This window comes from Sesamum indicum, linkage group LG6 (assembly GCF_000512975.1).
Source record: "Sesamum indicum cultivar Zhongzhi No. 13 linkage group LG6, S_indicum_v1.0, whole genome shotgun sequence".
Lineage (NCBI taxonomy): Eukaryota > Viridiplantae > Streptophyta > Magnoliopsida > Lamiales > Pedaliaceae > Sesamum > Sesamum indicum.
The window spans coordinates 22,068,794-22,087,485 of record NC_026150.1 but is presented as its reverse complement, the minus strand read 5'-3'; the positions used below and the strand labels follow the sequence as shown (position 1 = coordinate 22,087,485).

The window sequence follows — 18,692 nt, the reverse complement described above, 5'->3', positions numbered from 1 at the left end:
CCGTCTAATCAAGTTGTAAGTTATTACCTCCTTCAGAAATGGTACAGAACGTATGGCTTTGCATCATTCATACAGATTAGATATGCTTACATTTTGATCATAACAGGTCACTTCTTGGAAACCGTCTAGGTGGTACAATCCCAGAGGAGATTGGTGACATCACCACTCTTGAAGAGCTGTAAGTAATAATAGTATGTAAATCAGTTTATCTGCCGAAGAAAGTAGTTATACGCCTCATTGTTTGTTATTATCTTAATTTCAGGGTTTTGGAAGATAATCTGCTTGAAGGAAATCTTCCGGCAAACCTGGGAAGTTTGAGCAACTTAAGGAGGCTGTAAGACTGCTGATCATAATTTTGATTCTGTTGTAATAATTGTTCGAAACATCACTCTTTACTTATATACGGTGGTAACAATAAATCATTTCTTTTAACAAATCTGATATTCGTAATATTATGCTTCCAGTTTACTCCACGATTTGATTTCTAGGTGTACAAATAGAATATTTTGTTTTTACTTGTTTGATTAGCATTAGGAGCATAGCTACTAAACATTATTCAAAGTAAGGACTAGTATATGTCAAATGATTTTTTCTGGAATTCCTATGGAGGACAAACGCATTATTACTTTAATTCTGCCAATGCAGCTCCTAAAAGAAAACTGGGAGTCGAGAAAGCTTAGAGAATATTTGTGTTATTGTACTAGCTTTACTTATTCTGTTTATAAGTCTGAGACGTCATCAAGAATACCCTTTTGAAGAGCTATCGCATATTAAATTACATGGCATTAAATCTATGTTTCACTTTGATCAACTTATTTATGTAGAAGATTCTGAACACTTTATATTGATTCATGTGCATGTTATCATTTGTTTAATTTCACCCATATTCAATTGTCAGTGAATATTTATAACACCATTGATCATGATTGTTAGGTAGGTTGGGTAGTTTTTTACGTGCAAGCTAAGATACTGGATTCATTGAACGCTATACAGAAATTAGCATTATTGTGTTGCCTTACAATGGAGGAAGAAACTGTTCACTCCTGCATGAAATTACCAACCTTTTGCTTTTACAATGATTACAGACATGTCTAGACAAGGTTGTTTATTTGTTATAGTTTCTATGTTCTGTCTCATCTAACTCGGACCCCAGCCATCTATCTGATTTCAGTAAGAATTCTTATTGTAACGTCTATTCTTCTCACTTTTCTTCATGAGGTCCATGTGAGATCACAAATTTACCCATCACTGAATGCTGAGTGGCATATAAGATTATTTTTTCCAAAATAAATTACATTGCTGACATTCGATATTTCCTTTGCAGCCTTCTTTCTGCTAATAATTTCAATGGAACGATACCAGCAACATTTGTCAATCTAAGTAACTTGACAGACTTGTAAGTAACAAAGATTCGAGTGCATAATGTAATATACTAGCATTTGAACATTGAGTCGTGCAAGGAGAAGACCAGCAACAGCATGGGTATGAGTTTAAACCTGAGGGCAGCCACTTTATGCATATATGCTGAAGTTTAGCCTTGTTTTTGGGTTCTCACACCGGAGCTGGGGCTGCAGTGACTTGCTTTCCTCATATGTGTACCTCAACTTTATTGTACTCTTTGCAGTAGGATAGATGGGAGCAAAATGTCTGGAAGCATTCCTGATTTTGTTGGAAACTGGACCAAACTAACAAGACTGTGAGTCATAGTTATACTGGCATTTCGATCTGTCACTCGAATTTTCATGATATTTCTGTAAAACTATGGCGATCTTGTCATGTCTTTACTAAAGTTACTGAACATGTTGCAGAGACATGCAAGGAACATCAATGCAGAGACATTCAAGGAACATCAATGGAGGGTCCCGTTCCTGCTACAATATCCCAGTTGAAGAACTTGACAGATTTGTAAGCCAAATATTCTCTTAGTAGAAGTTTTACACAGTTTATGCAGTCTTCTACCAGACAAAGGAAAATAAACTATGGTAAAAAATTGTGTGATAATAATGGAAGGTTGAATTGTAAATAAATTCTGGTTTGGTTTTCAGGAGGATATCAGATCTGAAGGGACCAAACACGAGATTTCCCAGTTTGCAAGACATGACAAACATGCGTGAATTGTGAGTATCATGTGGTTATTAGAGGAAAGCACTCAAGAATTTTCTGTAGATAAGTTTTGCAGCGGGTAATGTTTTCAATTCGCCGTGATGCAGGATATTAAGGAATTGCTCAATCATTGGTGCAATTCCACCATACTTAGGAGACGTGAGTAGGCTAAAAACTCTGTAAGTGTGTCAATCACCCTAGGGAATTAAGCATTATCATTGACTCAAAATTTTATCTAATAACAATACCACTTATAGAGTATTTTGTTTTTCCAAGATATTATTGTCTTGCTATAAATATCCTCTTTCATTCATGGGATGTCTGAATTTTTTAAATGTGCATTCACAGAGATCTCAGTTTCAACATGTTGAATGGAGAAATCCCCAGCAATCTCCAAGGGCTGGTGAATCTGGACTTCTTGTATGTATCTTTCTTTGCATAATCTGAACAGATGTTTGTATGCCTTTTCTGAAGTTCTTTACTTGTTATGTACTCTATGCAGAATTTGTAGTTTCCCATTTACAGCTGATTATTCTATCAAGAGATGATTTACATTTTTCTTGTAGGTTTTTGTCCCATAACTCTCTGACGGGGGAGGTGCCTGGTTGGATCCTGGATAGCAGACAGAAGAATATGTGAGAATTCCTTCAAGCCTAGCAAATCATAGTGACTTACATTATTATTGGCATTTTGTTTTATTCTTAGCATATAAATATTATAGCAAGATTGAGTCATGCAGATGTCAAAATTATATTTCTCATGCTGGCAAACTTGGTCTTAGATATCAGAACCTTGTCTTTAGCTTTATGTAAAGTGACTAATACTCTTTAGAAGTTTTTGTTCCATGATAAAGAAAGAAAGTGTCGACTTAGGACAAAGGCAAGGGATGGAAGAAAAGACTAGCTACAGAAGCTCCCACATCAACTTCTGATTCTAAGAATGGGTGTCTAAACCAGAACTACTGGCATGGGATGGACAAGATCATCTTGTATATAAACTGCTATGTTCACTAATCCATCCAGAAAACCTCCTGTGCTTACTTCATGTCATCTGTCTTGTACAATTTCTAAGCAAAATATACCTGTTTTTTATAGCCCAAAGAGCAAGAAATCAGATTTACATGAGAACTCATGACCAACTAACTGCAGGGATCTATCATACAACAACTTCACACAATCCAGTGTAGAAGGTTGCCAGTTCTCAAATATGTAAGTTTCTTCTATGCTATGTATTTGAGATGAAGATTGTGACCATATCTACTCAACTACTCTTTTAACTTTTACAGAAATTTAGTTGCGAGCCACTCGACTTTAGCAAGCAACTCGTGAGTTCCTCTTATTCCCTGTCAAGTGCTTTACTTCTTTGATTACTATTTTTCTTTTTTGTAAATGTGGAAGTTCTTTGTTGATAGAATCCCTTGGTGTTTGAGACCAGACCTCGCCTGCCCCGCAAACCCCAACCGTAAGAGCTTCTTCTACTGTACCAACATAACAATTTATCTTTCATTGTGATAAAAAGGTATTCATGGTACTTACATCTTCAGATCACTCATTGTTCATAAACTGTGGAGGAAGAAGGATTAACTTTGAAGGAAATGAATATGAAGAGAACTTAAGTGATGAAGGTCCATCACACTTTGAATCCTATAATAATAGATGGGCATATAGCAGCACAGGGACATACATGGGAAATGACAGAGGCCGATTTATCGCAGCAAATTATTCTTCAATGATATCACCAGTTGCAGAAATTTACCAAACAGCTCGCCTTTCCCCTTCTTCACTCAAGTATTACGGACTCTGCTTGCGCAAAGGTAGCTATAGAGTGCGCCTTCATTTTGCTGAAATAATGTATGATGATAACTCCACCTTTACCAGCCTCGGAAGGAGGATATTCGATGTAGCAATCCAAGTAAGTGATCCATGATTTGCCAGATTTTTATCAAACTTTGGGCCGATATATTAGCATTACTTGGGGATATATATTTTTCTCCACAGAGTTTCTATTGGTACATAGGATACATTTTCCTAGTTGACATCCTATGTTCACTGGGCTACCTTTATAGGGGCAGGTGGTTTTGTCAGACTTTGATATTGCTCAGGAAGCTAAGGGTGTTAGGACAGGCATTTACAGGGACTTTAACGTTCTTGTAAATGGTAGTACCCTGGAGATCCACTTGTACTGGACTGGAAAGGGGACAACGGCAATTCCCGACAGGGGTGTATATGGACCCTTGATATCTGCAATTGCTGTGACGCCAAGTAATTGCCTTGATCATTTTTCTTCCACATTCCTTTTTTTTACTGCCTAATCATGAGAGTATCTCTTCCTCTTTAGACTTTGATGTCAGTACAGGACTATCTGTTGGAGCTATTATTGGAATCGTTGTTTCTTCATTTGTGCTGGCTGTGTTATTGATTTTACTTGTTCTCTGGAGGGGAGGGTGTCTGGGAAAAGAAGTTGAAGATAAAGGTAAGTCATTGCAGAGAAAGTATGTTTATAATCAATTATTAATTTAATCATCACCCTGGTGGTTAACAATTCGGTCCTGGAAAATCTTGAATCCTTGGACTAGCGTAGTTAGCATCACACGTGCAGAAAGACTACACACGCAGAAAGAGAGAATAAGTGAAATATGAATTATAAAATATCATTTTTCTTGTTATGCTCAGTAAACAGTTAAAGACTGATACCTTGGTTACAGATCTTTTTATCTTCTTGATACAGAACTTCGAGCACTTGACCTACAAACAGGTTATTTTACCCTAAGACAGATTAAAGCTGCTACACATAACTTTGACAATGCTAATAAGATTGGCGAAGGAGGATTTGGTCCCGTCTACAAGGTAAATAAGTAAATCTTACTTTTGTTCTTTTCTTAGTAGACTCGGAGCATCTTCTATTTATTCCATAAGTTCAGTCAAATATAAATATTGTGCAGAAAGTATTTAAGGAGTATTTTTCCAATTAAGGTGAGCCTCAGCCACATGCATCTATGTAACTTCCCTGAAATAATTCTTCCTGTTTTAGGGTGTTCTGTCCGACGGAACAGTAATAGCAGTTAAGCAGCTCTCTGCTAAGTCAAAACAAGGAAACCGAGAATTTGTCAATGAGATCGGCATGATATCTGCCCTACAACACCCCAACCTTGTCAAGCTCTTCGGTTGCTGTATAGAAGGAAACCAGTTGCTCCTAATATACGAGTACCTGGAGAACAATTGTCTGGCTCGAGCACTTTTTGGTAAATACTTTGGCCTCACGTATACTTTTTTAGGACTCAGTTATTATGGTCTTCCTGCTAATCTTATTTCTACCTGTTTCTTGATTAGGCCGTGAGGAACAAAGATTAAACCTTGATTGGCAAACGAGAAAGAAGATATGTATAGGAATAGCAAGAGGTCTTGCATATCTCCACGAGGAATCAAGGTTGAAAATTGTCCATAGAGACATAAAGGCTACCAATGTTCTTCTGGATAAAGATCTAAATGCTAAGATATCTGACTTTGGTTTGGCTAAGCTTGATGAAGAAGAGAACACCCATATTAGCACACGAATCGCTGGAACTGTGTAAGTCTATTTCCCTTAATCCTTTCCTTGATAAACAGAAGAAAAATGATGGAATATCGTGTTATTTATTGTTATGTGCTAGGTTTATCTTTGTATGCCTAGAAAAGAAAGATGTTAATCTCTAAGTGTAGATTAGTCCATCAACAATGTAAGAGAAGTGTTCTTTTCCGTAATTAAGTTAGGAGTGCACTAAACTGGGAACGGTTTGTTACTTACAGAGGTTATATGGCTCCTGAGTATGCTATGAGGGGCTATTTGACAGACAAAGCAGATGTCTACAGCTTCGGAATTGTTGCACTAGAAATCGTCAGTGGCAAAAGCAACACTAATTACAGGCCAAAAGAGGAGTTTGTGTACCTTCTTGATTGGGTAATCTTCTATTGTTCAGTCAAATTACTGTCTATTTCCTTTGTTTCTTTTTTTTGGAAAATTAGTTGACAATTATGCGCAAAGTTCAATCTGATAGAGTCTAAATTATGAATCTTCCCCCACACCATAACTGTGTAAACGTTTATAACAAGTTATCGATTCTGTTTCACATTCTCTAGTTCCATGGTAGAAACTATGCTCAATGTTGGGATCATTTCCTAGCACTTTCACATTGATTATAATCCTCTTTTTCTTCTTATATTTATGAAATGTGAAGGCTTATGTCCTGCAAGAGCAAGGAAATCTCTTAGAACTTGTGGATCCAAGTCTTGGCTTGAACTACTCTAAAGAAGAGGCGATGCGGATGTTGAACTTGGCACTCTTGTGTGCAAACCCATCCCCGACTCTCAGACCTACCATGTCTTCAGTGGTGAGCATGCTTGAAGGGAAAATTCCAGTTCAAGCACTGGTTGTCAAGCGTGGTGCATTGAATGAAGACATCAGGTTTAAAGCCTTTGAGATACTCTCACAGGATAGCCAAACACGTGTCTCGACATTTGCTCAGGATGGCCGGGAACAGAGACGCGTCTCGATGGATGGACCGTGGATCGACTCCTCAGTCTCCCTTTCCAGTAAAGATGAAAGCCAGGATCATTCTTCAGCGAATAGGCTTCTTCCAGATCTTCATGATGTGAAATTAGATTGATTTATTAGTTTGTTTATGCGGAAATTGAATTTGCTGTTACTGTTAACGACATCTTTCAACCATAAATGTGAAAGAAACTTTTTTGCTTGAAAATAGATTGGCTTGGTTCAGAATATAGGAAAACTTTTGGCGTGATTTTTACTGTAAATCTGTTTATAGAAGGTCTGAGCTGTTTGATCTCAACGCTGTTAGATTTCATAAGAAATTATGAGTGTAATCACCAACTTTTGAGGAAATGCAGACTTCAAATGATGCAGAAGAGCTTAGCAAGATCACATTCCATCAAACATTGAATGGTTTCCTATGTCTTCATCATACATTTCTTTGAATAGCAACCCAGAAGATTTGAGATTGAAGATCAATGATGGCCATGAAACCAGTCTCATAGGTGAAGAACCAGATTTCATTTGAACGATAATTGCATAGAACTAAAAGATCAACATTGATAGGAATAAAGAAGCAATAGCCTTCATATCTTCAACATCCACTGAAATGAGCACCATTGGCTGTGTCTTGAACCATATTTCATAGAATATATTAATCTAACAGAGCTAAAAGTTTGACATGGAGAGGTAGAAAGAGGCGTCAGTCTTCATATCTTGTCTGCTTCCATTTCTATCCTTTCTTGAAATCATCAGCTGTGGCCTCAAACGTCTAATAACGTGGCAGTCTTCCTCGGATTAATTTTGTTATCTGCAATACAAAGGAATTGTGTTTTAAAGTGTTGTCTTAATCTTCCAGTCAAACAGCCATGGCAACATACCTGGTTTTTGAGCTTCCAAGAGTAAGCTCAAGGTCATCTGAGCCACACTCCTCGTGTATCCTCTCCCCTTCCCAAGGCTTTACAAGACCTGCTATGTTGCTACCAAATGCAAAGTCGTTTGAAATCACTTCGGCCATTGGAATATCTGCGTTTTGCTCAGAAGCTGCAGCAACAGCAGGAGAACATGTCCCACTTTGCCCAGGAGTGCACATCAGAGATCCACCTCGGCTTAAATCTTCTACTCGGAAGCCAAACGGATTTGAAGAAACAAGGCTAAACGTTGGAGAAGTTGGACCGCTCTGAGGGATTTGAACACCAGCAAACCATTTTGAATCATGGAGGATTTGTCGGCCAGGGCTTGGAGGTGTGGACAAGGGAAGAAATGGGTGTTGAGGCCCTCCCCAGCTGGGGTGAGGAAAAGAATTATCCCGGTCAGTCTTAAATCGTGGGGTTCTGGCAGTTGGGGAGCTCGAGGGAGGGGTTACAGGAGCACTAATGGAACCACCATGCATATAGTTATGTATAAACTTTGATGATGAGGCTGAAGAAGATGATGATGAGAGGTTTCTGAGCCATGGGATGAGGGAATTTCCATCTGCTACAATGCTGGGGTCATAAGCAGAAGAAACTGGGCTTGGAAAGGAAGAGGAAGCTGGGCTTGGATTATAAGAAGTGTGGGGACTTGGTTGGTAAGATGAGCATGGAGTTACTGATGCAGAACCACCCAAGATATCCATGTTTTCTGCTGGTCTACATCCCTATGGAATTAGAAGAGAATTAGACGCACTTAAGCACATGCAAGTCATGCATAGAGACAAATCCAAAAATGACATTTGTGAAGCACATTATATCTAAATTCTAGTTGCCATCTGCTAATGCACACGTTGTATCCTACTATTAGTCCCTAGTCCCTACATCTCGTTCATCTCAGAAACCCAAGTTGGAAACTAAAATAATTCTGAGCAACATTCAATCAAAAAATGTTAGTTTTGACAGAAAATAATCAAATACTCGAAACTTTTATTTTTCTCTTTTTGTAAATCACTCTATCCTTTCCGTCTGCAACTTCTTCTCGGGACCTAGTGAGCACAAAAGCCATTACTTGCCAGAGTAACCTTCTAACTTCACAGAAGTCCAGCATGCGGGATCCTCGTATTTTTTCCAGGTGGGAAGTCATAGATAGTTTACATGTCTTGGTAATAGAGTCTCCAGTTGCTATAACTAATTGGTTCCAATTCTTTAGCTCCAGAGGAACACACGGCTTACTTAAGAATAAATTATTGAGGGCGTCAGGGTAGACCATTGGTACAAATAAACACAAAAATCAGTAAAGGAGGACATACCCTCAGCCTATGAAAAGGATCAACGTACCCACTGTTTTAAGAGTCGAGGTACGCAGACATTATCTAAACAAAGTCCATGTTACCTTAATAATTCCTATAAAGCATACCAGTTCATCAACATATTTCTTATATTTAAATCTCAATGCTAATTAGATTACCTAAGACTCATCTTGCTCTAATACTTTTGCACCATGCCGATTGGTCAACAGCACCTGCATAACACTAGCTAGGGGTCGGCAGAGTAGAAAAGGAAAGCAAAATGCTCCAACCAAACATTAAAAATTTGCTTTCATTATGGTGTCATATATTTCAATTATGGTTCACAGACAAAAGTGCTAATCATTTTCCGGCAATTTGTTAACAAGAGAATTATTACAGATAAGATTTCTTTTTGTATTAAACTAGCATTATTAACAGTCATGTGCCTTTGCAGTGATTCAAGTAACCAGCCCAACTTCTCAGCCCTGAGACATGGCCCATTGATAATGGGTAGTGTATGATGAAAGCTGACAGAGGGCCCAAGAAACTACCCTACTTTGCTTTCCTGAGCACAAACAGCAGAATGAAAAAGCAAAAGGGAAGGCCAGAATTGAAGAAAGTTTCACGAGAACAGTAAAGGGAAAGTGGGAGAGTCAGTTGGGTAATAACTGAACAAAAGACTGAAAAAAAGGGCCTGCCCTCAAAATTAAAAAAAGTAAAGGCCTCAGCCAGAAAGATGCTCTTCAACAAATCTAAAATCTGTACACACAAACAAGAAACAGAAAAACGTGTCGAACGTACACATTTCTCCAGATATCCTCATTGGGTTTTTTTTTTTTTTTTTTTTTTATTTTCAAATTTTTTTAAGGCTGATAACTGAAAGTAAAACAGGGTTCCTCAAGATTTTGGCCAATTTTCCAAGGCGTTGTTGTCTTCTCAATCCCAATGATCTCACCCATGGCTTCGAATTTTCACCAGTTAACACATGGGTCAACAAAGGAGGAAAGCAAGAAAGCGAAACAAAAAGGCCAAGAAAATGCAATACAGCAAGAACAAACACGATGATTATGTCTTGTATTGTAACTTATATTTCGTCTCTTACGGCATTATTCCTCCTTTGCATATTAAAAATTCAAAAATCCAAAAACATAAAATTCTTCCGCAGAACTAATTCTTCTTCACGTAAAATATTCAAAGCTACCAGAGACATACAGAATACTTTGAAATTATAATTTCCAATTGGCAAGCAAAAACTACTACCATCGCATAACCACAAGGAACTTAAAAAGAAAAGGAAAATGTTGGTAGAAAGAGCTTCTTAAAGGGTAAAAAGTGCAGAAGAAAATTGAGATAATTACCTTGCGGTAGGTGGTTCCGTCGGGCTCAACGGTCCAACCAGCCTCGTCGCAGAGGGCCTTGAGCACTTCATTGTTGTCGCAGTGCTTCGGGAGCTTGTAGTTGCCATATAGGCGGAGCCCGGCGAATATCTTGGCGGCGATGGCCCTCCGGCGCCTCTCCCGGCGCTTGTTGTTCTCCCTCTCCTTCCATGAAGGCATCCGCGTCCCCCCTGTCATCCTCGTAACTCACCCCGCTTTACACAATCATACAAAACAAAGCAAATGATGGAATGTGAAGAGAGATGCTCAATTCACCATAGCTGTATTATCTCAAAATGCCATTAAGATCAAAGGGGAAAAAAAACAGCGGATAAAGCGGGGATTTGAGCTAGATGATAGGTAGAAAAATGCAGAAGGATTACATGAATGGGGGCAAAATAATGATGATTAATGAAAGAGGTAGCTGGAGTAGGAGAAGCGCTGCTGCTGCTGCAGGTGGGCTACGACGTAGGAGACTAACTGCTCATGTGATCAGCTTTAGTACTGACTGGTGAGAGCTTTGAGGTGTGAGGAACTCTCTCTTGTGATTAATTTCATATGATCAAATTATGGGTAAATTCAACCTTGCTCCCCTATAATAATGGTAATTCACATTTTCCTCCCCTACACTCTACCAAATCTAATAAGCAACCCTCCTTACCCCCTCAATAATATGATACAAAAATTCCCCCCACCCCCAACCCTAAAATTATATATGGATTCCTATTAAAACCTTTAGGTTGTACTTTCTTGTCAAATGTATCTAATCTCATTTTATGCAATTAGGTCGAGATAATTTTGTCTTTTAAAAAAAGAATATCAAACACATTCCATTACTTTCAAGAAAACTATATTGCATAATTAATTTTCATTTCATTTTTGCCCCTTTCTTCCATTTTTTTTTCTTTTTCTTCACTAATTCTTCTTATAGTAATATTTGATATTTTTTCAACTTAATCGGTGCCTTTACACGAAGTAGTATCCACTGTGGTTTCCTATAAGCACCTTGCTAGAGAAGATTTTAGGACTTATAAAGTACTTAAACATATCGTTTGCAATTAATGTGGAACGTTTTCTCATATTATTAGCTTTCTGGACGAGAGGCTTGGACGAGCACATTGTCTCGTGCCCACAAACGAAACACCAAATAGTATGACTTTGTCTCGATCGATGTCCTATTACGCGAGATATTGTCTGTTTTGACTTTTTATGAAGTCTCATAATTTTATTTTAAAAATACTTCTAACTATACTAAAATCTTAAAATTTATTAACCATTGTAGTCAATACAAAATATTTACCCACATCATCAAATCAACATTACAATGCAGGATGATGAGGGTCATGATGGATTCTGGAGTTGGGCATACAAGGAGAGTTGGTGAAAGGATGTGATGATGAGAGGTAGGGATAATGAGATTTTGGTATAGGAACATTTTGTGTGATAATTGTCCTAATATGGAAGGAGAAAATTAGAATATATGAGAGAGAACCGGACAATGTAGGTAATATATATGAATAAATGTGTTACAGAGTACCATCATATTATAGTTTTAACTATCTTTTCATTATTTTATCAAGAAACTAATGTCATTAGTTTAATTATTTGAATTTGTGACTTAATTTAATATGATTTTGATGTGGGGTTAAAACATTGAAGGTCAAATCCAAACCTCTCTATAGAATATCTATAACCATCAGACAAGCATTGTATTCATACATTAATCATTGAATCAATTTATTATACGTGGTTCACATAAAATTGTACAGTTAGAAAAAATTTATGAATACTTGTTCTCCAAGTATAACTTTTGCAGCTTTGCTACTCTATTATTATTACGACCTTCCTTATTGTTTTTTTAGGACCTACCTAATTTAAGCATCAGATGACCACAGTCGGGTTCTTGCCGATGTGGTTTTGACGATAATTTATTTTATATACTAGAGATTCCAAGGCGTATTCTACTCTTTAAAGATATCAATTACATAATTTTTACTTATATCCATCTTTTTTGAATTTTCAGTACAACAAATTTAATTTGAAGAAACTAAAAACATGCAATCATACATAAAAGTTTCTAAAAGAAAAATACAGAGTCTTCTTATCATGTTTTCTTTTATATCAGCATATGTATGTATATTGAAAAATACTGAATTGAAAAGTGTAGGATCATTACAAGTAGATCCTAGAGACATATTTCTCATCATAAAACATTGTAGGGTTCACAAACCCTTTATAGGCTCCCATCAACCCTCCACCAGGTCAAAAAGTGACTACAAGAAATCAACTCATGTTTTGTAGTCAAGAATCAAGTATACTTTCTTCTTTTCAATCACTTAAAAGGCAACAATCCCATTCCCTTAAAATTATTTTGAAATAATCTGATAAGTTCTATGTATACATATTTCAATTTCTCCCATGCATCTATTACAAATATTTATAAGTAGTACGATCGCTCTTCAAATTAAAAGATATAATTGCATGTCGATTTCGATAGAGTACACTCAAGTGGGATCGATGTTTGTTGGTTTATGTATATTATACTCGTCTTTAATGGTACTATAACTATATTTGATTATCGATAGTGCTGTACCAATGAAACCTATATTTGTTCATTTTTATGAATTGTATTTGAGCCCATGATGATACGATATGAACATAATTGTAACAGAGTGGTTAAGGTCAAATATATATTCTCATACCTAAAATGTGAGTTCGAATCGTAATAAAGCGTTTGGTGATGTTAAACGTACGTTCGATCTGTGTATTGATTCCTACATGATTAAATATTAATTTTTTTTCTATAATGACTCAATTATAAAGATTGATACATGGCACACATAGACAATTCTTCTTTGTTTTTTTGCTTCTAAAAAAAGGGGAAAAGCTTTCTTTAATTCATCTTTATTTCCTTTTCCTTCCCCCCACAACCACCGAAAAATAGACATGCTCGTAGGAGTGAGTGGATGATGGGATCCACTTGCCGGACGCGTGACTCTGCTGACTTCAAGCTGACGCAGGCAGTACTCCCTCCACCCCTCATCGGAGAATGCTAGTAGCTCAGGCTGCGGCGGAGGAGGAGGAGGTGGTGGTGGGGCTCACCGCGGCAGATGCAACGTGAGCCCTATGCGTAGGGCTACAGCAAATAGTGAGGTGAATAATAGTAAGTAGAGAGAGTAGGTCACTGAGACTCCACTGTCCCATGTGCTGCTGCTGCCAAAATACCACACTGTTGCTTTCTCGTATTATTATTATTTTTATGATTATTTTTTACTGACTTTTTTCACAAAACTAATCATTCTCTCTCATTAATTATTTTTTTTACTTTCCCAATATTTATGGGAACAATTTGAATCAACACTATTTTATTTCAAATTTCATGAAACTTATATAAATTCCAAACTGTAGCCTGAAAAATTTAGTGATTTTTTTTAAGAAAAAATTACTATATTCTCTTTAAATAAATTTTTAGATCCGGAAAACCCAATAAAATGCTTTCTTAATCCACAAAATAATAATAATGTCTACGTTTTATTCTAAAAACCCAATTGTTAATTTAATTCTTCTTTTCAACAAAGTTATCCTTAGTCTCCTTGTACTATTATATTGTATATAAGTTCTTTTATTTGTTAATTAGACAACTTAGCATGCAGTATATATCCATAAATTCGATAAAGATTTTAAAAACAAAAATTAATATGTAATTAAAAGTAGATCAGATGATTAACATGAGCCAAGAATAAATATAATAGTATATTAAAGATTAAAAAATAATGAGGACCATTTAAAATAAATAAATAATTATATTGATATAAATATTTAAGCCTATAATTAGTATTTTTTTAAAGTTAGATATTGCAATGCCACAAACTGCCAATAATGAGGAAAAAATGACTTTTTTTTATATTAGTGTAGATATTGAATTTGATAACTAATCATTTTAATCATATTATTTGTTTAATAGTAAAAAACTTACAAATTCAATTCTTGGCTATTGCGATTTTTAATTTTATTTTTTGGGGGTTTAGTTCATAAAATTGAAAACAAAATAATGTTTCCTAATAAAATCTGTTTTCCAAAATATTCAAAGAAAAAGTTTATCTCAAATAAACACTAAAACAAACAAAAATTTTTGAAAGCAACTTTTGTTATCAAAGAATTTATTCTCCTGAAGTGGTCCAGGGCACCCAGTCAAGAAGCTCAGGTCCAGCAGCGGAATGTGGTCCATTGATGCTATGTTCAGGTTTGGACATTCATCCCACTTCTGTTTGTTGTTGCATATGTTCCATCTCCATCACCACATTGTTTGATTTGAACTTCACCGCTTTGAGATTGCAGCAAGTAAGAACCTGTTTTCCAAGTCTACACATGAATAGTTTCAGACGCTGGCAAAAACAGACCACTGATCTATGGTTTAGAACAAAGCAACTTCAACAACAACTCAAATGGTAGCTAACATTACAATTTCGGATGAATTTTTGTCCGATAGAATTAGACGAAATGCAGGTTAAGTTCCTAGAAACTAGGCTAACTAAAGAAAGTAGCTAAAACAAGAAACAACTTTCCAAGGGTTTTGCTTCTTTACACCAAATCTTTAGGTTCTGTCGACAAGCGGATAGAGAGCAAGGTGATCTGAACATGAACGCAACTCATGGAAATAAATGAGCAGAGAACTGATCACGTCATAATTTATGAAATGTTATATCTTGCAGTCGTCAGTGAAATGTTAACAAGTCTGCATCAGTTCAGCAAATTATCAACTCAGCCTCTAAGTGACAGTGTCAAGGAAGTTCCGCTATAACATTGTGGAAAAAGTTATCTAGTTTCTTATGACTCTATCTGTCAGCGCATAGGTAGATACTGCTTTGTTCTCAATTTCACGATCGTGCGATAGAAATAATTGGCATGGCATCGGGCAAAGTTATTGGAGTATATACTCCAAAAGTTGAAGTAAAAATGAAATTACCCCGTATGCTGGTGCACATTTCAGGTTCAGGGGGGAGCCTCAGGAGACAGTTTCACTGAGATTTATCATCTCTTTCAGTAAGCGACTAACAGAATTCCTAATTTCTTCAGGCACTACCAACTGTTGAGGAACCGACTCCATAGCATACATAATGAGAACCCTGGTCACTTCAGCCAAAAGTAACTTGTTCAACTTTTTCCGAGATTTCTTATTTGCATGTTTGCATGAATCTTTCAGCACGCATGTTTGGCAAACCTGAAATAGGAACACAATTTGAACTTCATCATGCCTTTGATATTAAGAAGAGCGATGTCACATTACAATCTCTTGAAGGTTCACAAGCTGAAAGAAAGGGGCAGGATACAGTTTACTCATCCATAGAACTTGCCTTATGTTCCTCAATTTCAAAGAATGCGCGCATATGTTTAGCCGCATGAATGCTCCTCTGCCCAAGTGATGGACATCCAAAAAGGGCTATTCTTTTCAGATCACTAGCAGACAACCATCTGGCATAACAATTCACAAAATGATGGGGTTACTATGGCAAGAAGTGAAACAAATAAGATCCATTGCACAAATTTACCATGAATTTTCATTTCACAGGTTAAAACCATACATCTAATTCCTAACAGTACTCCTAACATAGAGACTCCAAGTTCTTCTGATTATATAGAGAAGGAAAGAACTTCAAAGCAGTCATACAAGTCAATGGATTTTATAATGTAGAATAGGTATAGATAGAGAACTTCTTGTGACAGGCTATATTATTGAACTAAGAAGTTTTTGCTACCTTCTTCCGTTGATATTCCCGATATAATATTCCAAAATCAAGCAATGAATATACTTGATATGGGCTCGCCATCAGGAATAAAATGTCAATTTCTTCATGTTATCCAGTACTCCTTCCATATGTCAAGCATGGAAACTAAGGTCTAACATCATACACCGTAAACGTGATTTTCTAACCTTATCTAGTTTCTACTCAATAAGAAAATCAACCAGAAAAAGACATCCTAGGAGATCTATCATCCTCTAACATGGACAACAAAAAATCACTCATTCCACCACATATGCTACAACTTCTGCATCTGAAGTGCTTCTTGAATCTTGAATTATGCAATGCAATGATACAAATGCATAAGTCATACCGCCAACTTTATTTGATCATGCTGTTGTATTTGTTAATAAGAATAGAAGTATAGAAGATGAGCATATCTTGTGTGCGTCCAAGATAGTTAAGGAGAGAGTTGAAACAGCTATAAAGACCTGGTTCTGATGTATAGCCTCATCAATCAGCAGGCAAAACTCAAAACTGTCTGCTCTCTGATTTCTATCACCAACAGGACAAGTAGGAAAAGATAAATCATGAAGCAATCACATTCACATCAGTGATTCATAATCCACATATGACCACTATTAGAAGCTTAAATCGGTCTTCCTCGCATTTAATCTACAGCCCATATACAAGCTACAAATCCAGGCTCTCTCCCGGGAATATGCCAGCAATTTGAGCATTTACAAACTAATCAGACGATACAGGAAAAGGTCCTTTCTTAGCAGCTCATCCAAACACCGAAACACAAACAAACAATTTCTACAATCTTAGCAAATATAAAGTAAAGAACGTGTTCTTAAAATTTAACGGATCTTTATGCTTCTTCGGAGTAAAAACATCCTACGGCACAAGAACTACAAGGCATTCAGATGTAAAATACTCTAATACAGCAAAAATTTACATTCTTACTTGGCAATCTCCTGGTGATCTCTTCCAAAGTTGACGGCTGCATACTTCAAAAAGTCACGGGCATAACTGCGCTCAAAATGAGTTACGTCGAACTTATTCTTAGGCAGGAAAGTGGCGTCCTTTAAGTATCCTTCCATGTACAAATGCTGGGTAAACATTTGCATATCAGAAGAAAGCTCTTTGTGAACCATCGGATCCTCAGTCCCATAATCAGTTCGTTTCGGCAATTTCACTTCCTCCGTCTCCTTATGATGAAACAACTCCCACAAACTCCGCTTAGCGCCAGTTTGCTCAACCAAGTCGCCTTTTTCAGTATGCAACTTCGAAGTTTCTCCTATTTCACAACTTTTCTTGTTCAACCTCCTCATTTCTTCCTCTAACTTTCTCAATTTCTGCTTCAATTCTGCATTCTCACTGGCATCTTCATCCTCAACCGCACCATTCTCAGTCCTGACCGAAAGCCCAACAGCTTCTTTAAAGATAACACTCAATGGTTTTACACACTTCTGACTCTTTTCCTCGTCAGACTCCTTCGCAAATTGCGCCGCAAGAGAAAAGGGTCTCTGGTGGATTGACAACGGAAAAGAAAACTCGATGGAATTTGAAGAAATTAAGGAGATTAAAAAAGGGTTCTTGAGGCTATTCGAGGGGCTTTGGAGGTCCAGAAACGCGCGGAAATGGCGGTTGCGGATAGTTCTAAGCAAAATCATTTCAGGTTTTTGTTCTTCAATAGCTTTGGATCTTAAATCACCGGAAATGCGGTCGTGAGTGCGCCATTGCAGTCCAATGGAAGTTCAGAATAGGGTTTTGCGGCGGATGATCGGCGCCTTCGAAAGCGCGACTCAACAACAGTAAAATCGCTCATTCGGTGTTTGTAAATGGGGCAAATTGCAATTTACCTGTGTCAACTAAAAATAGCAAAACACTCCCACAAAACACTCTCATTCAGGAGGCGCGTTGGGGGGAGACGGCAGCTGGACGACGCCGGCAACGGGGAAGGGGGGCGGTCGGCTGGGTGGTGGAGGAGAGAAAAATCGGATATTAGATATATGTATATGCATATATATTTTTTAAATATATTTATGTATATATATAATATACTTTTACTTTTTATATATATTTTATATGTAAAATTAATTTGTACCGTTCATTTACAAAGATAAGATTCAACAGTTAATAATAAATATAAAAATAAAAAATTTGAAAAAAAGAATAGCACGGGTATTTTCGGTATTTAAAAGAAAACAATTTCAAATAATTTTGTCTGAAAAAAATAAAAAAAAGCATCAGTATTTAAAAGTTTTTAAAATCCAAATAATGTCAATTCTATAAATGCGTATACGTTAATTCAAATGAAATATTATGTTTGGATCTTAAAAAGGATGACGTTTATATTATACTAATTTGTTATTTGCAGATTTCAAAAGTACTTCATAAGTGATTCATTTAAGAAAAAAATGAAAATTGAATATGATCGGTAAGAGAGGTGCGACTCTTTTAATTTTAAGAGATATTTATAATATTTTTTATTTTTATAATGAACATATATTGTAAAAAAGAATAAGTTAAAAAATAACAAAAATTGGGATTATCTTATATAAAAATTATAAGTGAAAAAAAAATGAGATTCAAGTTAATTGAAAAATCAACTTGATAATATTATAATATTATCAATAAACTATTGAGGTTGAAGAAAACTGCTTGTAATTTTTAATTAAAATTAATTTAATTTAAATAATTAAAGAAGCAGAGATGATAATATAAAAATATTTTTTA

At 36.4% G+C, this 18,692-nt stretch overlaps 3 protein-coding genes across 5 annotated transcripts in view; 1 reads left to right on the top strand and 2 right to left on the bottom strand.

Moving 5' to 3' along the window:
* LOC105165464 (probable LRR receptor-like serine/threonine-protein kinase At1g53440) overlaps positions 1-7,004 on the top strand; it is a gene marked incomplete in the record, with an annotated part of 10,106 nt that extends 3,102 nt beyond the window's left edge. The window contains 20 exon segments of the mRNA XM_011084485.2: positions 107-178; positions 263-334; positions 1,325-1,396; positions 1,625-1,696; positions 1,834-1,905; positions 2,046-2,117; positions 2,211-2,282; positions 2,452-2,523; positions 2,670-2,738; positions 3,252-3,311; positions 3,389-3,427; positions 3,515-3,564; positions 3,647-4,014; positions 4,169-4,364; positions 4,441-4,575; positions 4,831-4,949; positions 5,134-5,344; positions 5,433-5,670; positions 5,889-6,039; positions 6,317-7,004. Of these exon segments, the coding sequence (XP_011082787.1) occupies positions 107-178; positions 263-334; positions 1,325-1,396; positions 1,625-1,696; positions 1,834-1,905; positions 2,046-2,117; positions 2,211-2,282; positions 2,452-2,523; positions 2,670-2,738; positions 3,252-3,311; positions 3,389-3,427; positions 3,515-3,564; positions 3,647-4,014; positions 4,169-4,364; positions 4,441-4,575; positions 4,831-4,949; positions 5,134-5,344; positions 5,433-5,670; positions 5,889-6,039; positions 6,317-6,745 (2,641 nt within the window).
* On the bottom strand, positions 6,839-10,851 carry LOC105165463 (BES1/BZR1 homolog protein 4). 2 transcript variants are annotated; one of them, XM_011084484.2, is made up of 4 exons: positions 10,590-10,851; positions 10,189-10,421; positions 7,509-8,266; positions 6,839-7,438 (listed from the first exon to the last, which is right to left on the bottom strand). In XM_011084484.2, the coding sequence occupies exons 2-4, from the start codon at positions 10,402-10,404 to the stop codon at positions 7,435-7,437; spliced, it is 978 nt and encodes a 325-aa protein (XP_011082786.1). In that variant the 5' UTR covers positions 10,405-10,421; positions 10,590-10,851; the 3' UTR covers positions 6,839-7,434. The 2 variants fall into 2 exon arrangements, with proteins under 2 accessions (XP_011082786.1, XP_020549987.1); XM_020694328.1 differs by lacking the exons at positions 10,189-10,421; positions 10,590-10,851 and adding an exon at positions 9,010-9,654.
* Positions 14,261-17,962, bottom strand: LOC105165462. Of its 2 annotated transcripts, none has more exons than XM_011084480.2 (4): positions 16,917-17,962; positions 15,561-15,678; positions 15,173-15,427; positions 14,261-14,568 (listed from the first exon to the last, which is right to left on the bottom strand). In XM_011084480.2, exons 1-3 carry the CDS (start codon positions 17,624-17,626, stop codon positions 15,212-15,214), a joined length of 1,044 nt encoding a protein of 347 aa, XP_011082782.1. In that variant the 5' UTR covers positions 17,627-17,962; the 3' UTR covers positions 14,261-14,568; positions 15,173-15,211. The 2 variants fall into 2 exon arrangements, with proteins under 2 accessions (XP_011082782.1, XP_011082783.1); XM_011084481.2 differs by having other exon boundaries at positions 14,261-14,555.